Source organism: Onthophagus taurus, chromosome 6 (assembly GCF_036711975.1).
Source record: "Onthophagus taurus isolate NC chromosome 6, IU_Otau_3.0, whole genome shotgun sequence".
NCBI lineage: Eukaryota > Metazoa > Arthropoda > Insecta > Coleoptera > Scarabaeidae > Onthophagus > Onthophagus taurus.
In genome coordinates this window covers 23,718,790-23,735,132 of record NC_091971.1, presented here as the reverse complement: position 1 = coordinate 23,735,132, position 16,343 = coordinate 23,718,790, and the positions used below count along the sequence as shown (strand labels likewise).

The 16,343-nt window shown below is 31.5% G+C and overlaps 1 protein-coding gene across 6 annotated transcripts in view; it reads right to left on the bottom strand.

The window, feature by feature from the left end:
* Positions 1-4,294: 4,294 nt before the first annotated feature.
* LOC111415643 (uncharacterized) overlaps positions 4,295-16,343 on the bottom strand; it is a 77,362-nt gene continuing 65,313 nt past the window's right edge. For all 6 annotated transcript variants that reach the window (XM_071197138.1, XM_023047399.2, XM_023047395.2 and 3 more), the window contains exon 6: positions 4,295-6,961. In XM_071197138.1, coding sequence (XP_071053239.1) covers positions 4,694-6,961 — 2,268 coding nt within the window. In that variant the 3' untranslated portion in view covers positions 4,295-4,693. The remainder of the gene's footprint in view (positions 6,962-16,343) is intronic.

Genomic DNA, 16,343 nt, shown 5'->3' with positions numbered 1-16,343 from the left:
ATTTTTTCCAAGGTATAAATTCTTATTTTTATTTTGTTTTATCTGCCCACGCTAATTTTCTTGTTGGCGGCTTCCAATTATGACTTTCGCATTCTGCACATTATGCATATACAGGCGTCCCTCGTATAACACGGTACTTGTAAAACACGGTTTCGATATTACACGATACACAATTTGCGATTATTATAACACGGATTCGATATTACACGGTACAAAACTTTAACTAATTTAATATTACCCAGTTTTGATATAACACGATTTTAAAAAATTGAATTTCTTTTCGTTCAATAAGGGGAATTCTCAACTGAATATTTTGTTCAATTACGTTTAATAAGGGTAATTCTCAACTTTATTGCTATAGAAAACCCGCCACTTCTTATAAGAGTACTTATGCGTTTTGTTCTTTGTGAATGAAGTTGGTAAAGTGTTTTCTTGTTCTTTTTTGGAAAGTAAATAGCGAAAACTGAAAAAAATAGATAGTGAATAATAAATAATCTTCTTTAGACAGTTACTGAAAGTTAATACATAATAATTTTAATTTGAAGTAAGTAAAAATTGGAGTTGTAACGTTTATAGTAAATTTAATTTTGGACCGGAAAAAGCCTTCATCCATTGCAAAATCATTAAATTTAAATGAAACTACTATTCGAACTATATTAAAAAATGAGAGAGAAATTAGACAAAATGTTGCTGCTGGTTGTTCGTATGGTGCAAAACGTGTATTTCGTAAACGAGAAATTAATATCGTAAAAATGGATAATTAATTGAATTAGTAAATTTTGTGTTTCTAATAAGACGTTTTTATTTATTTTATAATAGTGTTTATTATTTTTTGAATATATCATTTGTTGTATTTTTAATTTTTATACTTCACCGTAATGTATTTAATATTTTTATTTTTGATTAAACACTTGAAGATAACCTACTTTTTCATTTGGCGGTTTTATTGGAACGAAAGTTTGGCAAAATTTCGACAAAAAAATAAATAATATACCGTATTTTCTCGAATCTAATCCGCACCCTTTTTACAAATTTTGTATGCTCTAAAATCAAATGCGGATTACAATCGCATGTGGATTACATTGGAAAACCAACTTTTTTTACCATCATTGCATTTTTAAAATCGAGGTGCGGATTAGATTCGAGTGCGGATAAGATTCGAGAAAATACGGTAATAATTTAAATTAATCAATAAAAAGTCTCGTATAACACGGTTTCGATATAGCACGGTACGAACGAACCGTGTTATACGAGGGACGCCTGTACACATTGATCATAGCCATCTTCAAAATTGTCATACGGTGTAGAGCATTGAGGTAATGCATGGACAGATTTCTTACAGATTTGACAAAGGTGTGTACCGGACGGTTTATTATTATTTTTGCATGCAGGACATGAATTATTCAAATCTGATGTTAAACTGACGTTGGAATCTTCCGAATTTGCAGGCGATATATACAGATGTTCATTTCAAAACTTTCCACCTCAATTTCTGTAAATCCGGAAGTTTAAAAAGAAAATCGCTGAAATAGGTAAAGAATAAAACCAAGGGGGACATATTATTTCGGAGCAATCGGAAATATTTAAGAAAACTAAACACGTATAATTATGAATTAAACTAAATTTTATTGAAAGTATTTTACATTAAACCTGTATGAAAATTACTCTTGACTCGAATGGCCAAAAAAAGGAAAAAAAGAGACGAAATTTTTCTCTTTCTATAAACGAGTTATAGGCAGGCTCACAGTGCGAGAAAAGAATAAAATAAAAGTGCAATTCTAAACATAAGTTTATTTGGTTATTACTTAAACAACTTTGTGTTATCCACTTAACTTAAAGTTATTTAAATAAAACAGCAATAATGGTTTACAGTTTGCAGGAAAGGATTGAAATTGTATTAATGTATGGATCCCAAAATGAGTGTGCTCGACGAACTGCCGCAGTTTTTAATGAAAGGCATCCAGATAAGAACGTATCTCATACATATGTCCTGGATTTCATAAAGAAATTCACTTAGACTGGGTCCGTTGCCAACATAAAACATAATGAGTCGAGAGTTTTGAATGAAACCGCTCAACTGGAAGTGTTGGGTCATTTCGGTATCAACCCCAATACTTCATTGCGTCAGGTATCTCGTGCAACTGGTATATCCTTGGGTTCTGTTCATAAAGTTGTAAAACTTCACAAATTCCATCCTTATAAATTGAAAATACATCAAGAGCTAACTGAAGACGATTTTGACAGGAGAATACAGTTTTGTGAAGAAGTGACCACTATTATTAATAATAACAACGTTTTTGTGAAAAATATCTGCTTTAGTGATGAATGCACTTTTTCTTTAAAAGGATTTGTAAATAAACATAACTGCAGATATTGAAGTAATGAAAACTCTCATCTGACTGTAGAAGGGCATACACAATATCCTGAAAAAGTTAATGTATGGGCCGGCATTTTGAGAGACCAAGTGATTGGTCCAATGTCTATCGATGGAAATTTAAACGGCGAAGTGTACTTGGATATGTTAGAAAATACTATCAATCCACTAATTACGGAAGCTCTCGAGAATCAGTTGGATAGAGAAGAAAATGCCTTACTTGATGAGAATGAATTACATTTTCAACAAGACGGAGCTCCTCCTCACTATGTTCTCCCAGTACGACAGTGGTTAGATAATACGTTTCCAAACAGATGGATAGGACGAAGAGGTCCTATAGAATGGCCAGCCAGATCACCAGATTTGACGCCATTAGACTTTTTTTATGGGGTCATTTAAAGTCTGTTGTATTTACCCCTCAACCTCAAAATTTAGAAGAACTTCGTCAGAGAATTACTGCAGCTTGCCGTGGAATTCAAAGGGAAGTTTTTGGAAATTGTTTAGCTAATAACAGACAACACTTTGAACAATTATTAAGTTGATTTTCTCTGCAAAAAGTTTTTGTACATAATTAAATAACTGAAAATAAAATAGAACGTTTCAAGCAGTTAAAAGTTGTTTAAGTAATAACCAAATAAACCTAAAAGAAAAGAAAAATGAAACAGAAATCGTTTTTCCTAAATATCTCTGACAGACGCCAGGCAAGCTAGCCAACGTAGGTATATCATTGTCAAAATAACCTAAATATCAAAGATTTCGGATTGCTCCGAAATAATAAAGGTTTAATGGTCCTTGTAAAAACAAACATGGTAATTTAATTTTATAAATTAATAATAAAAGATTACTTATTCTTGCTTTTAAGAAGGTGATTAAAGTTTTTAATATTAATTAAAGCGGGAAATACAAAACAAAGATTTTCGCAAAAATTTCGACAATTTTCAAGATGGCTATGATCAATGTGTACAGGCGTCCCTCGTATAACACGGTTCGTTCGTACCGTGCTATATCGAAACCGTGTTATACGAGACTTTTTTTATTGATTAATTTAAATTATTATATTGTTTATTTTTTTGTCGAAATTTTGCCAAACTTTCGTTCCAATAAAACCGCCAAATGAAAAAGTAAGTTATCTTCAAGTATTTAATCAAAAATAAAAATATTAAATATATTACGGTGAAGTATAAAAATTAAAAATACAACAAATGATATTTTCAAAAAATAATAAACACTATTATAAAATAAATAAAAACGTCTTATTAGAAACACAAAATTTACTAATTCAATTAATTATCCATTTTTACGATATTAATTTCTCGTTTACGAAATACACGTTTTGCACCATACGAACAACCAGCAGCAACATTTTGTCTAATTTCTCTCGCGCCACCGTCGACCGATCCTTAAGGATGCTTAGGTGGCGCCACCGTCGACCGATCCTTAAGGATGCTTAGGTGGCGCCACCGTCGACCGATCCTTAAGGATGTCGTGACGTCACTACCGGCGCGCATGCGCAGGATCAGGGGGAGCGGGGGAGCACTTCTGGTCCAGAACCGGCATTTATTATCTACTCACCTTTGTTTTATTTTTTTACGTCTTTTTTTGAAGTGGTCCTGCTTAAAATTAAGCAGGACCACTTAATATTAAGCTAGCAGCGCCACGAGTTTCTCTTTAATGGCAAAAAGTACAAATTTTTTATTGGTGGTACAAATTAGTACAAAATATGTACTAAATAATCCAATAGGTCTCAATCGGTTCTGCCATTATGGTCCTGCCAGCTTAAGAGAGATTTCTATCTATGAGCGATAACATTTATGCTTAAGTATACTGATGTATTAAATAAATAATATTAATAGTAAGACTTAAAAATAGTTTGTCTGTTATATCGGAATATACTATTAAAAAAATAAATAAAACACCATATTTTATTTTTTTTTCAATTATATTTTTAAATAATAAACAAAATACAACAAAATGTATGGCAATTTTGGCATTAAATGCTTTGGCATAATTTACTTTAAACCCATAACGATTAATAAGACGACTACTAGAAAATAACATAATAATAAAAATTAAAAACTCTTTTTTCAATTTTTCGATCGTAATTAAAAAAAAACGACAAGTATATCGTTTTAATCTTTTTTTAAATCGATCAATCAATCTAATTAATACTAAGAACCTCCGATTTGTGAAAAATACTCTGTAAAAATACTTTTACGACTACTACAAGGCAAAGTTAATAACACAGTTTTGTACATTGGTTACTTCATTTTTTTAATAATTATTTTCTCAATTTTTAATAATTAAAAAAAATTAAATTTACTAATTATCACTAGATACTTGACTATCTACGTTACTTTCATTCGCTGTTGTTTCATTGACTTTACTTAAATCAACAGCGAATTCTCCCGTATCTGGATTTACAAAAACCCTTTCCCCTTTATTATTATTTGAATTATTACCACCTCCTTCTAAATTTGTATCATCCAGCATTTTTTCATCGAAAACAATACTTTCTTCCGAATTACTACTACTATCATTGTTTTCGTCATCATCATCAATTTCTTTTTCATCTTCATCGTCATCATCGGATTGATTTAATTTTTTTGATGTCAATTTAATATTATCACAAACCATATAACCATCAATCTGGACTCCTTTTTGTTTTTCAGCAAAATGTAATTTGGTGTGGTCCCTTAAAACGTGAGCTTGTGGCACCGAATAATCACAATGTTCACAAGTGTAAGCATTATTCGAACCGTGTTTTTTCATATGATTATCTAACGAATCTTTACGTTGATTAGAATAAGGACAATTTGTACAATAAAAAAACTTTTTATCTTCTTCTGGGGATTTTTTCAAAACCGCCTCATCATTCATTTGGTGTTTTTTGATATGTTGTGTGTAATTTGCGTAATATTTCACCGAATAATCACATTTCGAACAATTATATTTACTTTTAGCGCCATGCAAACCTAAATGAATTTTATATTGTTCGCGTTTTTCAAAGGCACTCGGACATTTGTGACATTTATATCGTTTTTCTTTCGTTTTACCATTTTTAATGCAAGTTGGGTAAATAAAGTCTGGATTTCCGTGTATTAACGAACCGAATTGCGGATCTGAACGTGAACTCGAAGGAATCGCCAAATTATGACTTGAACTTTGATTTGAGGATGAATAATTTAATTGGGCTTCATTTTTTTGTTGAAACAATTCCGTTCCGGATAAAGGAATATTTTGGGTAAATTTCATCGTTTTATTTAAGGCGATTGAACATTCGGGTTCGTTTTCCATGTCAATATGACTTAATTTATTGTTTAAGTCGTTATTTTCTAAAGCAATGTTAATGAATTCGCCGCCAAATTCTTTTCTAAATACTTTTGGGGGCTGATAATCCGGATGTGGGCAATAAGTACCTTTAAAAATCGCCGTTCTTTTTTGATATTCATCGCTGTGAACGTTGTTATGAGCTAAAATATGCGGTTGTTGGCGGGCTGTGTAACTACAATGATCGCATTTATAAATTAGACGAGCGCCGTGGAATTTTAAATGTATTAAAAATTCGTTTTCTTTTAAAAATCTAGCCGGGCATTTATCGCAGAAATATAAGACTGATGATGAAGACTCAAAATTATTTTCCGGTTGATTCTCTTCGTTAAAATCAATCACCAAACCCATCATTTCTTCATCGCTATCATATTTATTGGAATTTCCCCCAAACATTTCCTTAATTTCTTTAATTTGTTCTTCATCCGAACGTTTTGAGTCAACCAGACCATGTATTTTACCATATAAACCTTGATGAACTTTGGAATGTGATGATAAAACACCAGCGTTGTTACAAACATAATTGCAGTCTGGGCAACGATGCTCAATTTCTGAGTTGGAGGATTTCATTGAATTCTTTTCTCGATTTCCGTGCATTTTTTCATGGTCTTGTATGTTAACTTTCCTTAAATTAACATGAGGACAATAACGGCATTTATACATCTTAGCAAACTTTCCATTTTTCGACACCCAAACTAATGGAATATCACCGCCATATTGCTCAACTTCCTCAAATTCGACTAAAATCCCATCATCGCTATTATCACCTCCATTTTGTTGCTTAAAATTATTACTTCCATGTACTTTCATATGTTGATGAAGAAGATGTCTTTTACTAACATTATAACCGCATGTTTTACAAGTATATTGATAACCTTGGTGATTATGAAACTGTTTATGATATGAAAATTGTGATTTACTATTGGTATCATATGGACAAATTGTGCACTGGTAACGTTTCGGAATTTCGCCAGAATCGGGAATTCGTTCATTTTTATTATTTAAATAATCCTCTGGATCGCTAATACCGTGCAAACGTAAATGTTCTATATATTCATTCCGATTCGCGACGTGATAATTACATAAACTACAACTGGTAACTTGAGTTTCGTTTTTATCCAATTCATCAATTTCGATTTCTTGCGGTAAAATTGAATCTTCGTCTTCTTGTTGACCGTCTTCAACCTCGATTTTATCCGGACCATTTTTACTTCCGATTACCACCCTTATATCGCCGCTGTGCTTTAAACGGCAATGACGCTAAAAAATAATCAAGAAAAAAACACTTTGAGTAAATTCTAAATTGAAATTATTTCAAAAAATATATTGTAATCGTTTTTTGCTCGGTATCTCATTGTACTTTGATGATATTTATTAATTTTGAGGTTAGTTTGAATTATTACAAGAATTTTTCGAAGAAAGCAAAGCTTCAGATTAAAAAAAAATTAAAGTGAAAATAAAAATTGTAAATGAGAATACGAGTGAAATTCAAAATGTAAATGTGAATTCAAATATGATGAATATTATTTATAAAGTTATTCAAGTTTGACAATACAGTAAAAGCTCGATATAACAGATTAATATAAGTTCGTTATATGAAAAATTTTTAATTTGCACTTTAAATTGTTTGAATGTATTTTATTAGTTAGTTTTACCTTTAGTTCAATAAAAATATACAACAATTAAACGCTCAATAACAACTAAAACAAGAACTAATACTACCAAGTCTAGTGTTAGTTCTAAGTGTAGTGTTAGTTCTACTTTTAGTTCAATAAGAATATACAACAATCTTGTACTGAAAAACAACTAAAACTAGAGCTAACACTAGCACTAAAATTAACACTAGACCTAGAACTAGAAACATTCGGATTTAGCCGTTTTAAAAGACGTACGGCTAAACACGAATGTTTCTAGTACTAGGATTAGTGTTCTACTTTTAATTCAATAAAGCTATACAACAATCTAGCACTGAATAAAAACTAAAACTAGAACTAACACTAGACCTAGAACTAGAAAGTTTCGGGTTAAGTTTCGGCTTCTTGAGGTAACGTTTCGAATTACATCATATACACTTCTGCTTGCAATATCTAGTCTTCTGACAATAGTGTATAATCTTCTACAAGCAGATCTTTCATTAGTCGTATTTTATCTTGTGCCGGTGATATCTGGTCTTCTGTCTACATTATTTAGCAGTCAGCCAGTAGTAGCTAGTCTTCTACCAACAGTAACTAGCCTACTTTAAGCAGGTCTTTCATTGGTAGTGTTTCTTCAAACCAAGAGTATTTAGTATTTATTATTAAACATTAGGAAATGTTTGGTCTTTCGCCAATAGTATCTAGTTTTCTACCTGCATTATTTAGTCTTCAGTCAACAGGGTGCACAAGCAGTATCTAGTCTTCCATACGCAGTATTCCATCAGCATTCCTGTTTATGGAAGAGTAGACCTTTTAAAAACAGGATCCAGTCTTCCATCGATAACATCTCATCTTGGGCCGGCGATGTTTAGCCTTCTGTCTGCATTAATTAAGTCTTGAGCCAGTAGTCTTTAGTTTTCTATAAATGGAATCTAGTCTTCCATTGGTAATATCTTGTCTTGTACCAGCAGTATGTGGTCTTTTCTAGCAGAATTTCGTCTTTTGCGGCAGCACTTAGTCTACTGTAAGCAATAGGTAGTTATCTGAAAGCAGTACCTAGTCATCTCTCGACAGTATCTATCCTATTATAAGCAACATTTCGTCTTGCATGAGTAGTATCTAATTTTCTACCAACAATATCCAGTCATATTATGTTGATTGACAATAAATGTATTATTATTACTAGTATTCTGCAAGTAGTAATCAACCCTCTATGAGTAGTATATAATCCTCCATTAGCAGTATGTAGTTCCTCATTGGCAGTACACAGGCAGTAAATATCTACTGACACACGGCTAAACCCGAAACTTTCTAGTTCTAGGTCTAGTGTTAGTTCTAGTTTTAGTTAATTGAAAAATATACAACAATTTAGCACTGAATAACAATTAAAACTAGAGCTACCGTGCTTGATCTATACAGGGTGAGTCAGAAAGAATGGGAAATCCAAATACCGGACACACTAGACATCAAAACATGACGATTCAAATGTCGGTGGTTTTCGATTTCGTTTTTCGAAATTTCTTGCTAATTTTGAAGCTTTTTGTACTATTATTATAAAATTTGATAGTTTTATGTTTTCGAGCATGAGAAATACGAATTTGAAACTTGTTTTGTAATTGTTCGTAGAAGGCGGTAGATACACACTGCCCCTTTGATAAATCAAATCATAAGTTTTTTGACTGTCGAGCTACGACCAATAAAAGCTACAAATCACAAAGAGCATTCAATTTTACATAAAAAAGGTACTTTATTTAAATTGGCTAAGTTTATCGGTTTTCGAATTATTTACATTTAAATGTTTAAATGTATTTTTGCTTCTAAAATTTTTATTTTTTAACATAAGCAAAGTTGGCTTATTTTTCCGCTTATGTTTCGACAATTGCTTGTTAATTATCAACATTGTTCTAATTTCCGGGTGCAATAATCATCTTTAGCAACAATAAAGTTATTACCAATATGAAAATGCGACGATATAACGAGTTTTCTAATAGTGATATGCGAGACATGATTTGTTGTTTTGTCCAAACCAATTTTAATGGTTTAGCAGCAGCCCAAGATATTTCGAGTTATATCCAAATCGAAGGCAACCTAATCATAACTTCCTTAGCAATCTGTACAATCGCCTTGGCGAAACGGGGTCTTTTCGTCCTAAAAGTAGCAGTGGTTCGACAAAAATAAAGAAGAGATCCTGGTTCGAGTTGCAGAAAATCCATCTGTCAGCATCTGACGATTAATTATTGCAACCGGAATAAGCCAATCATAAGTGTATAGAGTTTTAAAGAAAATCCGGCCATATCATTATACTCCCGTTCAAAATTTATTACCGCAAGATCCCCACTGATTTTCTGTTCACTGATGAAGCGACGTTTACAAGACGGGGTGTTTTCAACTGGAAAAACAATCATTTATGGGATGCCCTGAATCCACATACTATGAGGAAAAGACATTTTTAACACGAGTTTAAAGTAAATATTTGATGTGGTGTAATATCCAATATTTTCATTGGTCCATTTGAATTTCCTGCCAAATTAAATGGACGTGTGTACTTAAGTTTTCGTGAAGAACATCTTTACGAGCTTTTACATAATCTACCAGACCATCTAAAAGAAGATATGTTTATGCAGGACGGTGCGCCACCACATCATAGTCTTCCTGTGCGCATTTATTTAAATGAAGATTTTCCGCATCGTTGGATTGGTGTACAAAAACAAAATTAATTCACAATTAAAAGCAGATAACTTGGAAACCAGTAGAGTTAGACAATTTAAGCAAGACTACCTTTTTTGTGTAGAATTGAAAGCTCTTTCAACTCATACCTCAACTGACAAAATAGTCATGACTTGATTTATCAAACGAGCAATGTGTATCTAGCGCCCTCTCACGATCAATCACAAAACAAGTTTCAAATTCGTATTTCTCATGTTCCAAAACATAAAACTACCAAATTTTATGTTAATAGTACAAAAAGCTTCAAAATTTGTATAAGACATTTGTATAAGAGATGTTAGGTTAAATATATTTTGGTATCTAGTAGTCGGATTTCCCATTCTTTCTGACTCACCCTGTATAGTGCTTCCCAAAAGTAACCGATAAATGCGTTAAAACAATATAAACGGTTTATGGAAAAATCGCTGAGACGGGTCTAAGGATTTAAAATTTTTTCAGTCATTTTTATACAAGTTATGACGTCATTGCTTTTTTTTTTCAAACAGCAATCCCCCATTTTTATTACGGAATATGAAAATTTTTCTGAATTTGGTGCAGCCAAAATTAATATTAGCCAACATTTTCGAGAAAAATTGCCTTAAAGTTTCATGATTTGCCATTCATTTGAGGTAGAAAAATAGCAGTAGCCGTGCGTAACCATGGTAACCAGTTGCTTCAGATATTTTATTAAGGCCCACTTTTACCACCTCTTGATAAATTTATCCGGTAGATAAATTGGCGCTGTTAGCCAATGAGAGCGCTTAAAACCACTGTAACCATGGTAGTTACCTCTTAGATAGTTTATCAGGAGGATGGTAAACGTGGACCTTAGGCAATGATTAATTTTTGATATCTAAAACAGTTGGTTGCCATGGTTACGCATGGCTACTACTATTTTTCTATCTCAAATGAATGGAAAATAATGAAACTTTAAGATTTTTCTCAAAAATTTTCTTATGTAACCAATGAGAAAAAAATCCTTTTTCATATTCCGTAATAGAAATGGGGCATTGCTATTTGAAAAATATATCGATGACGTCATTACTCGTTTAAAAGTGGCAGAAAAAATTTGAAATCTATACCAAATAATTGCAAAAAATTTAAGTCTTCAGACCCGTCTCAGCCATTTTGCCACAAACTGTTGTTAATGGTTTTACCGAATTTATCCCTTAATTTTGGGGAAACCTGTATATCGTATAGACAACTCGGGGAATACCCTGAGCGCTAACATTTATATTTAAATATACTGATATATTAAATAGATAATATTAGTAGGATGGCTTAAAATACATATTTTGTTCGTTCTAACAAGATCCGTAATATCGAGATTTTACTGTACTTTAATTCGAAACTGTCGTCATCTAAACATCATATTTTCAAACTTGTTACTTTACAGAAAATATGGTGATTAAGATTTTAGTGTTCGTGCAATAATTAAGGCGATTTGTTAAAAGGATTTTGTTAAATAAATGTTATAACAATTTATTAAGTCTTTAACACACTCTTTCAATTAATTTCTTGTAATTTTAAGATGAAATAATTAAACACGTTACATATCTAAGTTCTTTTATGAGTATTTTATGGAAAATCTGACATTTTCCACTTTCCTTGTGCTAAATAACTTTGAGGAGTAACGATTTTAAATACCACATTTTTTGAATTTGTATTTGAATAATTCGCATACTTCAAATGGTGACAATATTGACAATTATTGCCAACTTAAATATTATTTCTACATTAACACAAATATAACATTATCGTTAAAAAATAACTCCTTTTCGTAGTGTTTAATCTTTGTTAATAACTTTCTAACAGCACTTCCTTTTCTTTACTTTGTTTTAACGATTTTGTATAGGATATAGTTTAAACTCGTATTTTGCATAGAATACGAAGAATTTTATGAGTTACCAACTTGTGGATAATTAAGAAAACATGCAGCATATTTTGTAATTCTAGGAGAATCCTTCATCAAGTCCAGTAAAATTAGAAAGGATCCCAAGGAATAAATAGTTTGGACGATGAACTTAATTAAGTTGACGAATTCCATCGCAGAAACAGAAAAGCCTGTTTTTATAAGCACTAGGACCACCAGGATATATGCTTAATCAAAAATCTATAAGCCAAACATTCCACTGCGACCTATCGTCAACGCAATTAACTCACCTACATACAAGTTTGCAAAACTCCCAAAGTATTATCGAAAATTACGAGTATTACGTTAAAGATTCAACACATCTTCTAATTATTTCGCAATATTTCCCTAGATCCACATAACATATTAATTAGCTTCGAATTACGTTTTACCAAAGTACTAGTAAGAAGGTCTACGACATAAGAAAATTCATACCAGGGAGATTACGGAGACTCTACTAACAATATAATAACTTGTAGAGTTCTGCCTGTCGAGCAGTCATGGGATCACCGTAATCACCAGTTAATCATTGCCAACTTCTATATGGAGCTGCTTGAAGAAACGCCTTTAAAAACTTCTTCCATTAAAGGGATCAATAGTCTACAGCGGGTCGTGTAAGTATTGGAATTACTATGTATGGCATACTAGACAGAACTTCGCATGTGAGGCCATAGAAATTTATAGTTATCAGAATAACATCAATAGCAACATGGCATCTGAAACGTCAAACAGTGTTTTAATAGACGCATGGCATAACCCGAAAGTTCCTAGTTATCTTGAATAAAGTTTTACATGAGTACATGTAATTATTTTATTAAATAATTTGTACTGTCCGAAAACATATAGCACAGATTTTATAACCATGGGAATTACAAAAATATGTAATTGTGCTACTAAACAAATTAATACAAGAATAAGTGTTAAAACCAGCAACTCATCAATCACTACAATAAAGTGCGGTGTGGAATATATTTTTTCAAAAATTGATCTACGCTTCTTTTTTGTATTTCATACGTACCGTTCTTATTTTAAAGAAAGATCAAATACTGTCTTGAATATCAGGTGTCATGTGCTATCTAGATAACATTTTGATAACAACATCCGACAAATAAACATTTTGCACGCAGTAAATAAGTATTATCTAGATTACAAGAAGTAGGAATCATAAGACAGGAAATAAAATCTACATGGTGCAGATGAAGTTAAATATTTAGGAGATAAAATAAATAGAACAGGATCACATACTACCACAGATCATATGACGGCAATAAAGGACGGATTAAAATTATTAATTAAGAAAAAAGTAAATGTGATCCATTACATCGCTTAAAAAAAATTAAAATGGACTCAAAATAATGATAAAGTGATAATGAGATGAAAAATAGCTTAACAAATAGAGGGATGCGTCGGATAAGAATTTGAAACAGTATTACGGCATAAAGAACATTTTAATTATAGGTCCTATACTACCGGCGATATTTTCTGATTTATGCCGTTACTAAATTCCATCAATCTTTATATCGTAGATATTTTGTATTATAAACTGATAAACCTTTCGAACAAAATTTCAGTACGAATAGAGAAACTAATAGAGAAAAGATCGTTAACAACCATCTATTTTGATGGGCTATGATTTTAAATAGCTATATCTATGACATTACCTACAAACTGGAAAAAGAAAAGAAGATAGTTGATGCTTTATCTCGTTTACCAGGATATTTTAGCAAAGCGTCCCTCTATACAACCCATTTGTACCTTAGGGAGCTCGACAATGGGGAATATCGATGATATGGGAAAAAAGCGAAAACCAGATTATGCAATAGAAAAATGCATAGAAGATGAACCAATTGCAGGATCTTCGAACGTTTCGGTTCCTCAATTTATCAATCAATTAAGTACAAGGTATCTTGTAACTGACCAAGTGGTGATTCAAGAAATACAAACATTGTTTAAATTTAAAAAGGAAAATGAGGAAATGAAATTTAAACAAAGGCAGGAGTTAATCGAAGAAATGAAAACTATTTCGCTGACAATCTCCTGTTCGTCCATTTCACTTTCTTGATAAAAACCTGTTCGTTGCGACCACGCTTTAGATACACACTTTTCTAACCTGCACTCAGTTGACATAACCTTGTACTTACTTACACTTAATTGCACTATGACGTTATATTAATGCCATATCGTGCAGAGTAGGGAAGACCCAACGAACAAAGCTATAGATATAGCCTAAAGTATGTCCAAGTGTACGACACATGTCAAAGCAGAAAATAAAACAGTTAACACATAGGTCTTTACACCTAGAATACACTATCGGTAGTCTGATCTAGATTTTGAACCATTCGAAAGGAAAATGTAGGTGATCTTTGCGTATGTGTATACTAAATGAATAGAAATTTAAGAAATGTGTTAACATTAGGATCGCTTCTGTCAAAAAAGTGTTGTTTGCGTAATTTGGTTTATCGGAAATGTTAGTGACTGACAATGGACAGCAAGAGTATCAAAAATGTCAAAATTAAGCTGGAAGAATAGTGGAAATCTTTAAAGATTGCTTAAATAGTACTGATAAAAGTATAGATCTACACGAAAGACTTTTTGATTCTTGATGTTTTTGATGATCAGTGAATTGAAGTTTGGTCAATCAGCATTGAATATTTTTGAGCGAAAACAACACGTAAGAATTTTTTGAGTTAAATGTTCCCGTGAATAAACAAACCATTAATCAAGGGACATCGGTAATATATTAAAACAATCAGTTTTGACTTTTTTTGGTTGATATAAATTGTATTTCAAAAAGAAAGTATGCGTATCAAATACATGACAGAAATGGGGACGAGATCGGCAAATAAGACAGTTGTACAATGCCATTAGCAAACCTAAGACTAAGACTAAAAATAAAACGAGAACCGAATTATCATATGAATAGCGATAAGATTAGGTCCAACATCGATTACCAAGTCACATGAATCTACCCCAATACCGAGATGAACACTTCATCGTAGAGAAAGGAGAGATTTAATGGAATGCTTGCTTTTGATAACATTTGAATTTTTCTACGAGCAATCTCAAATCTATAGTTCAGAGGAATATTGCATACTGCAGCAGATCATCAGACAATCGAAAGAAACAGTGATGCCAACGGTGTTACGTAATATGCACAAGATTTGTGTGAATCGTTTCTCGTCAACAAGATACGAATCAAGCAAATTGATTGCCTAACTTGATTTGGTTCCATTCAATTGCTACTGCAATAGTTAAGTTATAAATTAGTTTGTTATTTTAACAGCTTGTGATTTTAATCAAACTAACAAAATTACCTACTAACTAGCATGAATGATACATCTTATGTCGCAACAATAAAATTATGGTCATGATTTAAAACAGGATATTTCTAACAATTTTGCTCTATATCATTTTTTCCTTATTTGCGCAAATAACAAATATCTGATTGTATCGTCCCATTTCTTGATTCAATTTTGTGGAAAATTTTACGAAGATTTTACTAATACTCTACTCAAACGTATTACAATTGCATAACGAAGTTAGTTATGAAATGTCACTTTTAGTTTTTGAGACCAATTTTTTGAATTCTATTAAAATTTTTGGGAATTTCTTAGTTTTCTTGGTTTCTTTTTAAAAAAAATTTGAAAAATCGATTTTTCAGAAAATATACAGGGTGATTCACATAAGAACCGACTTATGATCAATTTTAATACCAAAAGTACTCAATTTTGATATTTCGATGATTTTTTCTTTTTATCATTAGAAAATCATTATAACTAAACCAAATCTGTTTATGAGTAATGTCCTTTTAGTTCATAATAAACAATTTATTTCAAATAAGCTTTTCTCCATCACCTTTAATTTTTGAGTTATGATCTATTTTAATACCAAAAGTACTCAATTTTAACATTTTGATGATTTTTTCTTTATCACTAGAAAGTCATTATACCTAAACTAAATTTGTTTATGAATGATATTTTTTTAGTTCATAATAAACAATTTATTCCTAAAAAACTTTTCTCCATCACCTTTCATCCTTGAGTTATGATCAATTTTAATACCAAAAGTACTCAATTTTGATAATTCGATGATTTTCTCTTTTTATCATTAGAAAATCATTATAACTAAATCAAATCTGTTTATGAGTATTGTCCTTTTAGTTCATAATAAACAATTTATTTCAAATAAACTTTTCTCCAACACCTTTAATTTTTGAGTTATGATTTATTTTAATACCAAAAGTACTCAATTTTGACATTTTGGTGATTTTTTCTTTATCACTAGAAAATCATTATAACTAAACCAAATCTATTTATGGATGATGTCTTTTTAGTTCATAATAAACAATTTATTTCAAAAAAACTTATCTCCATCACAATTAATTTTTGAG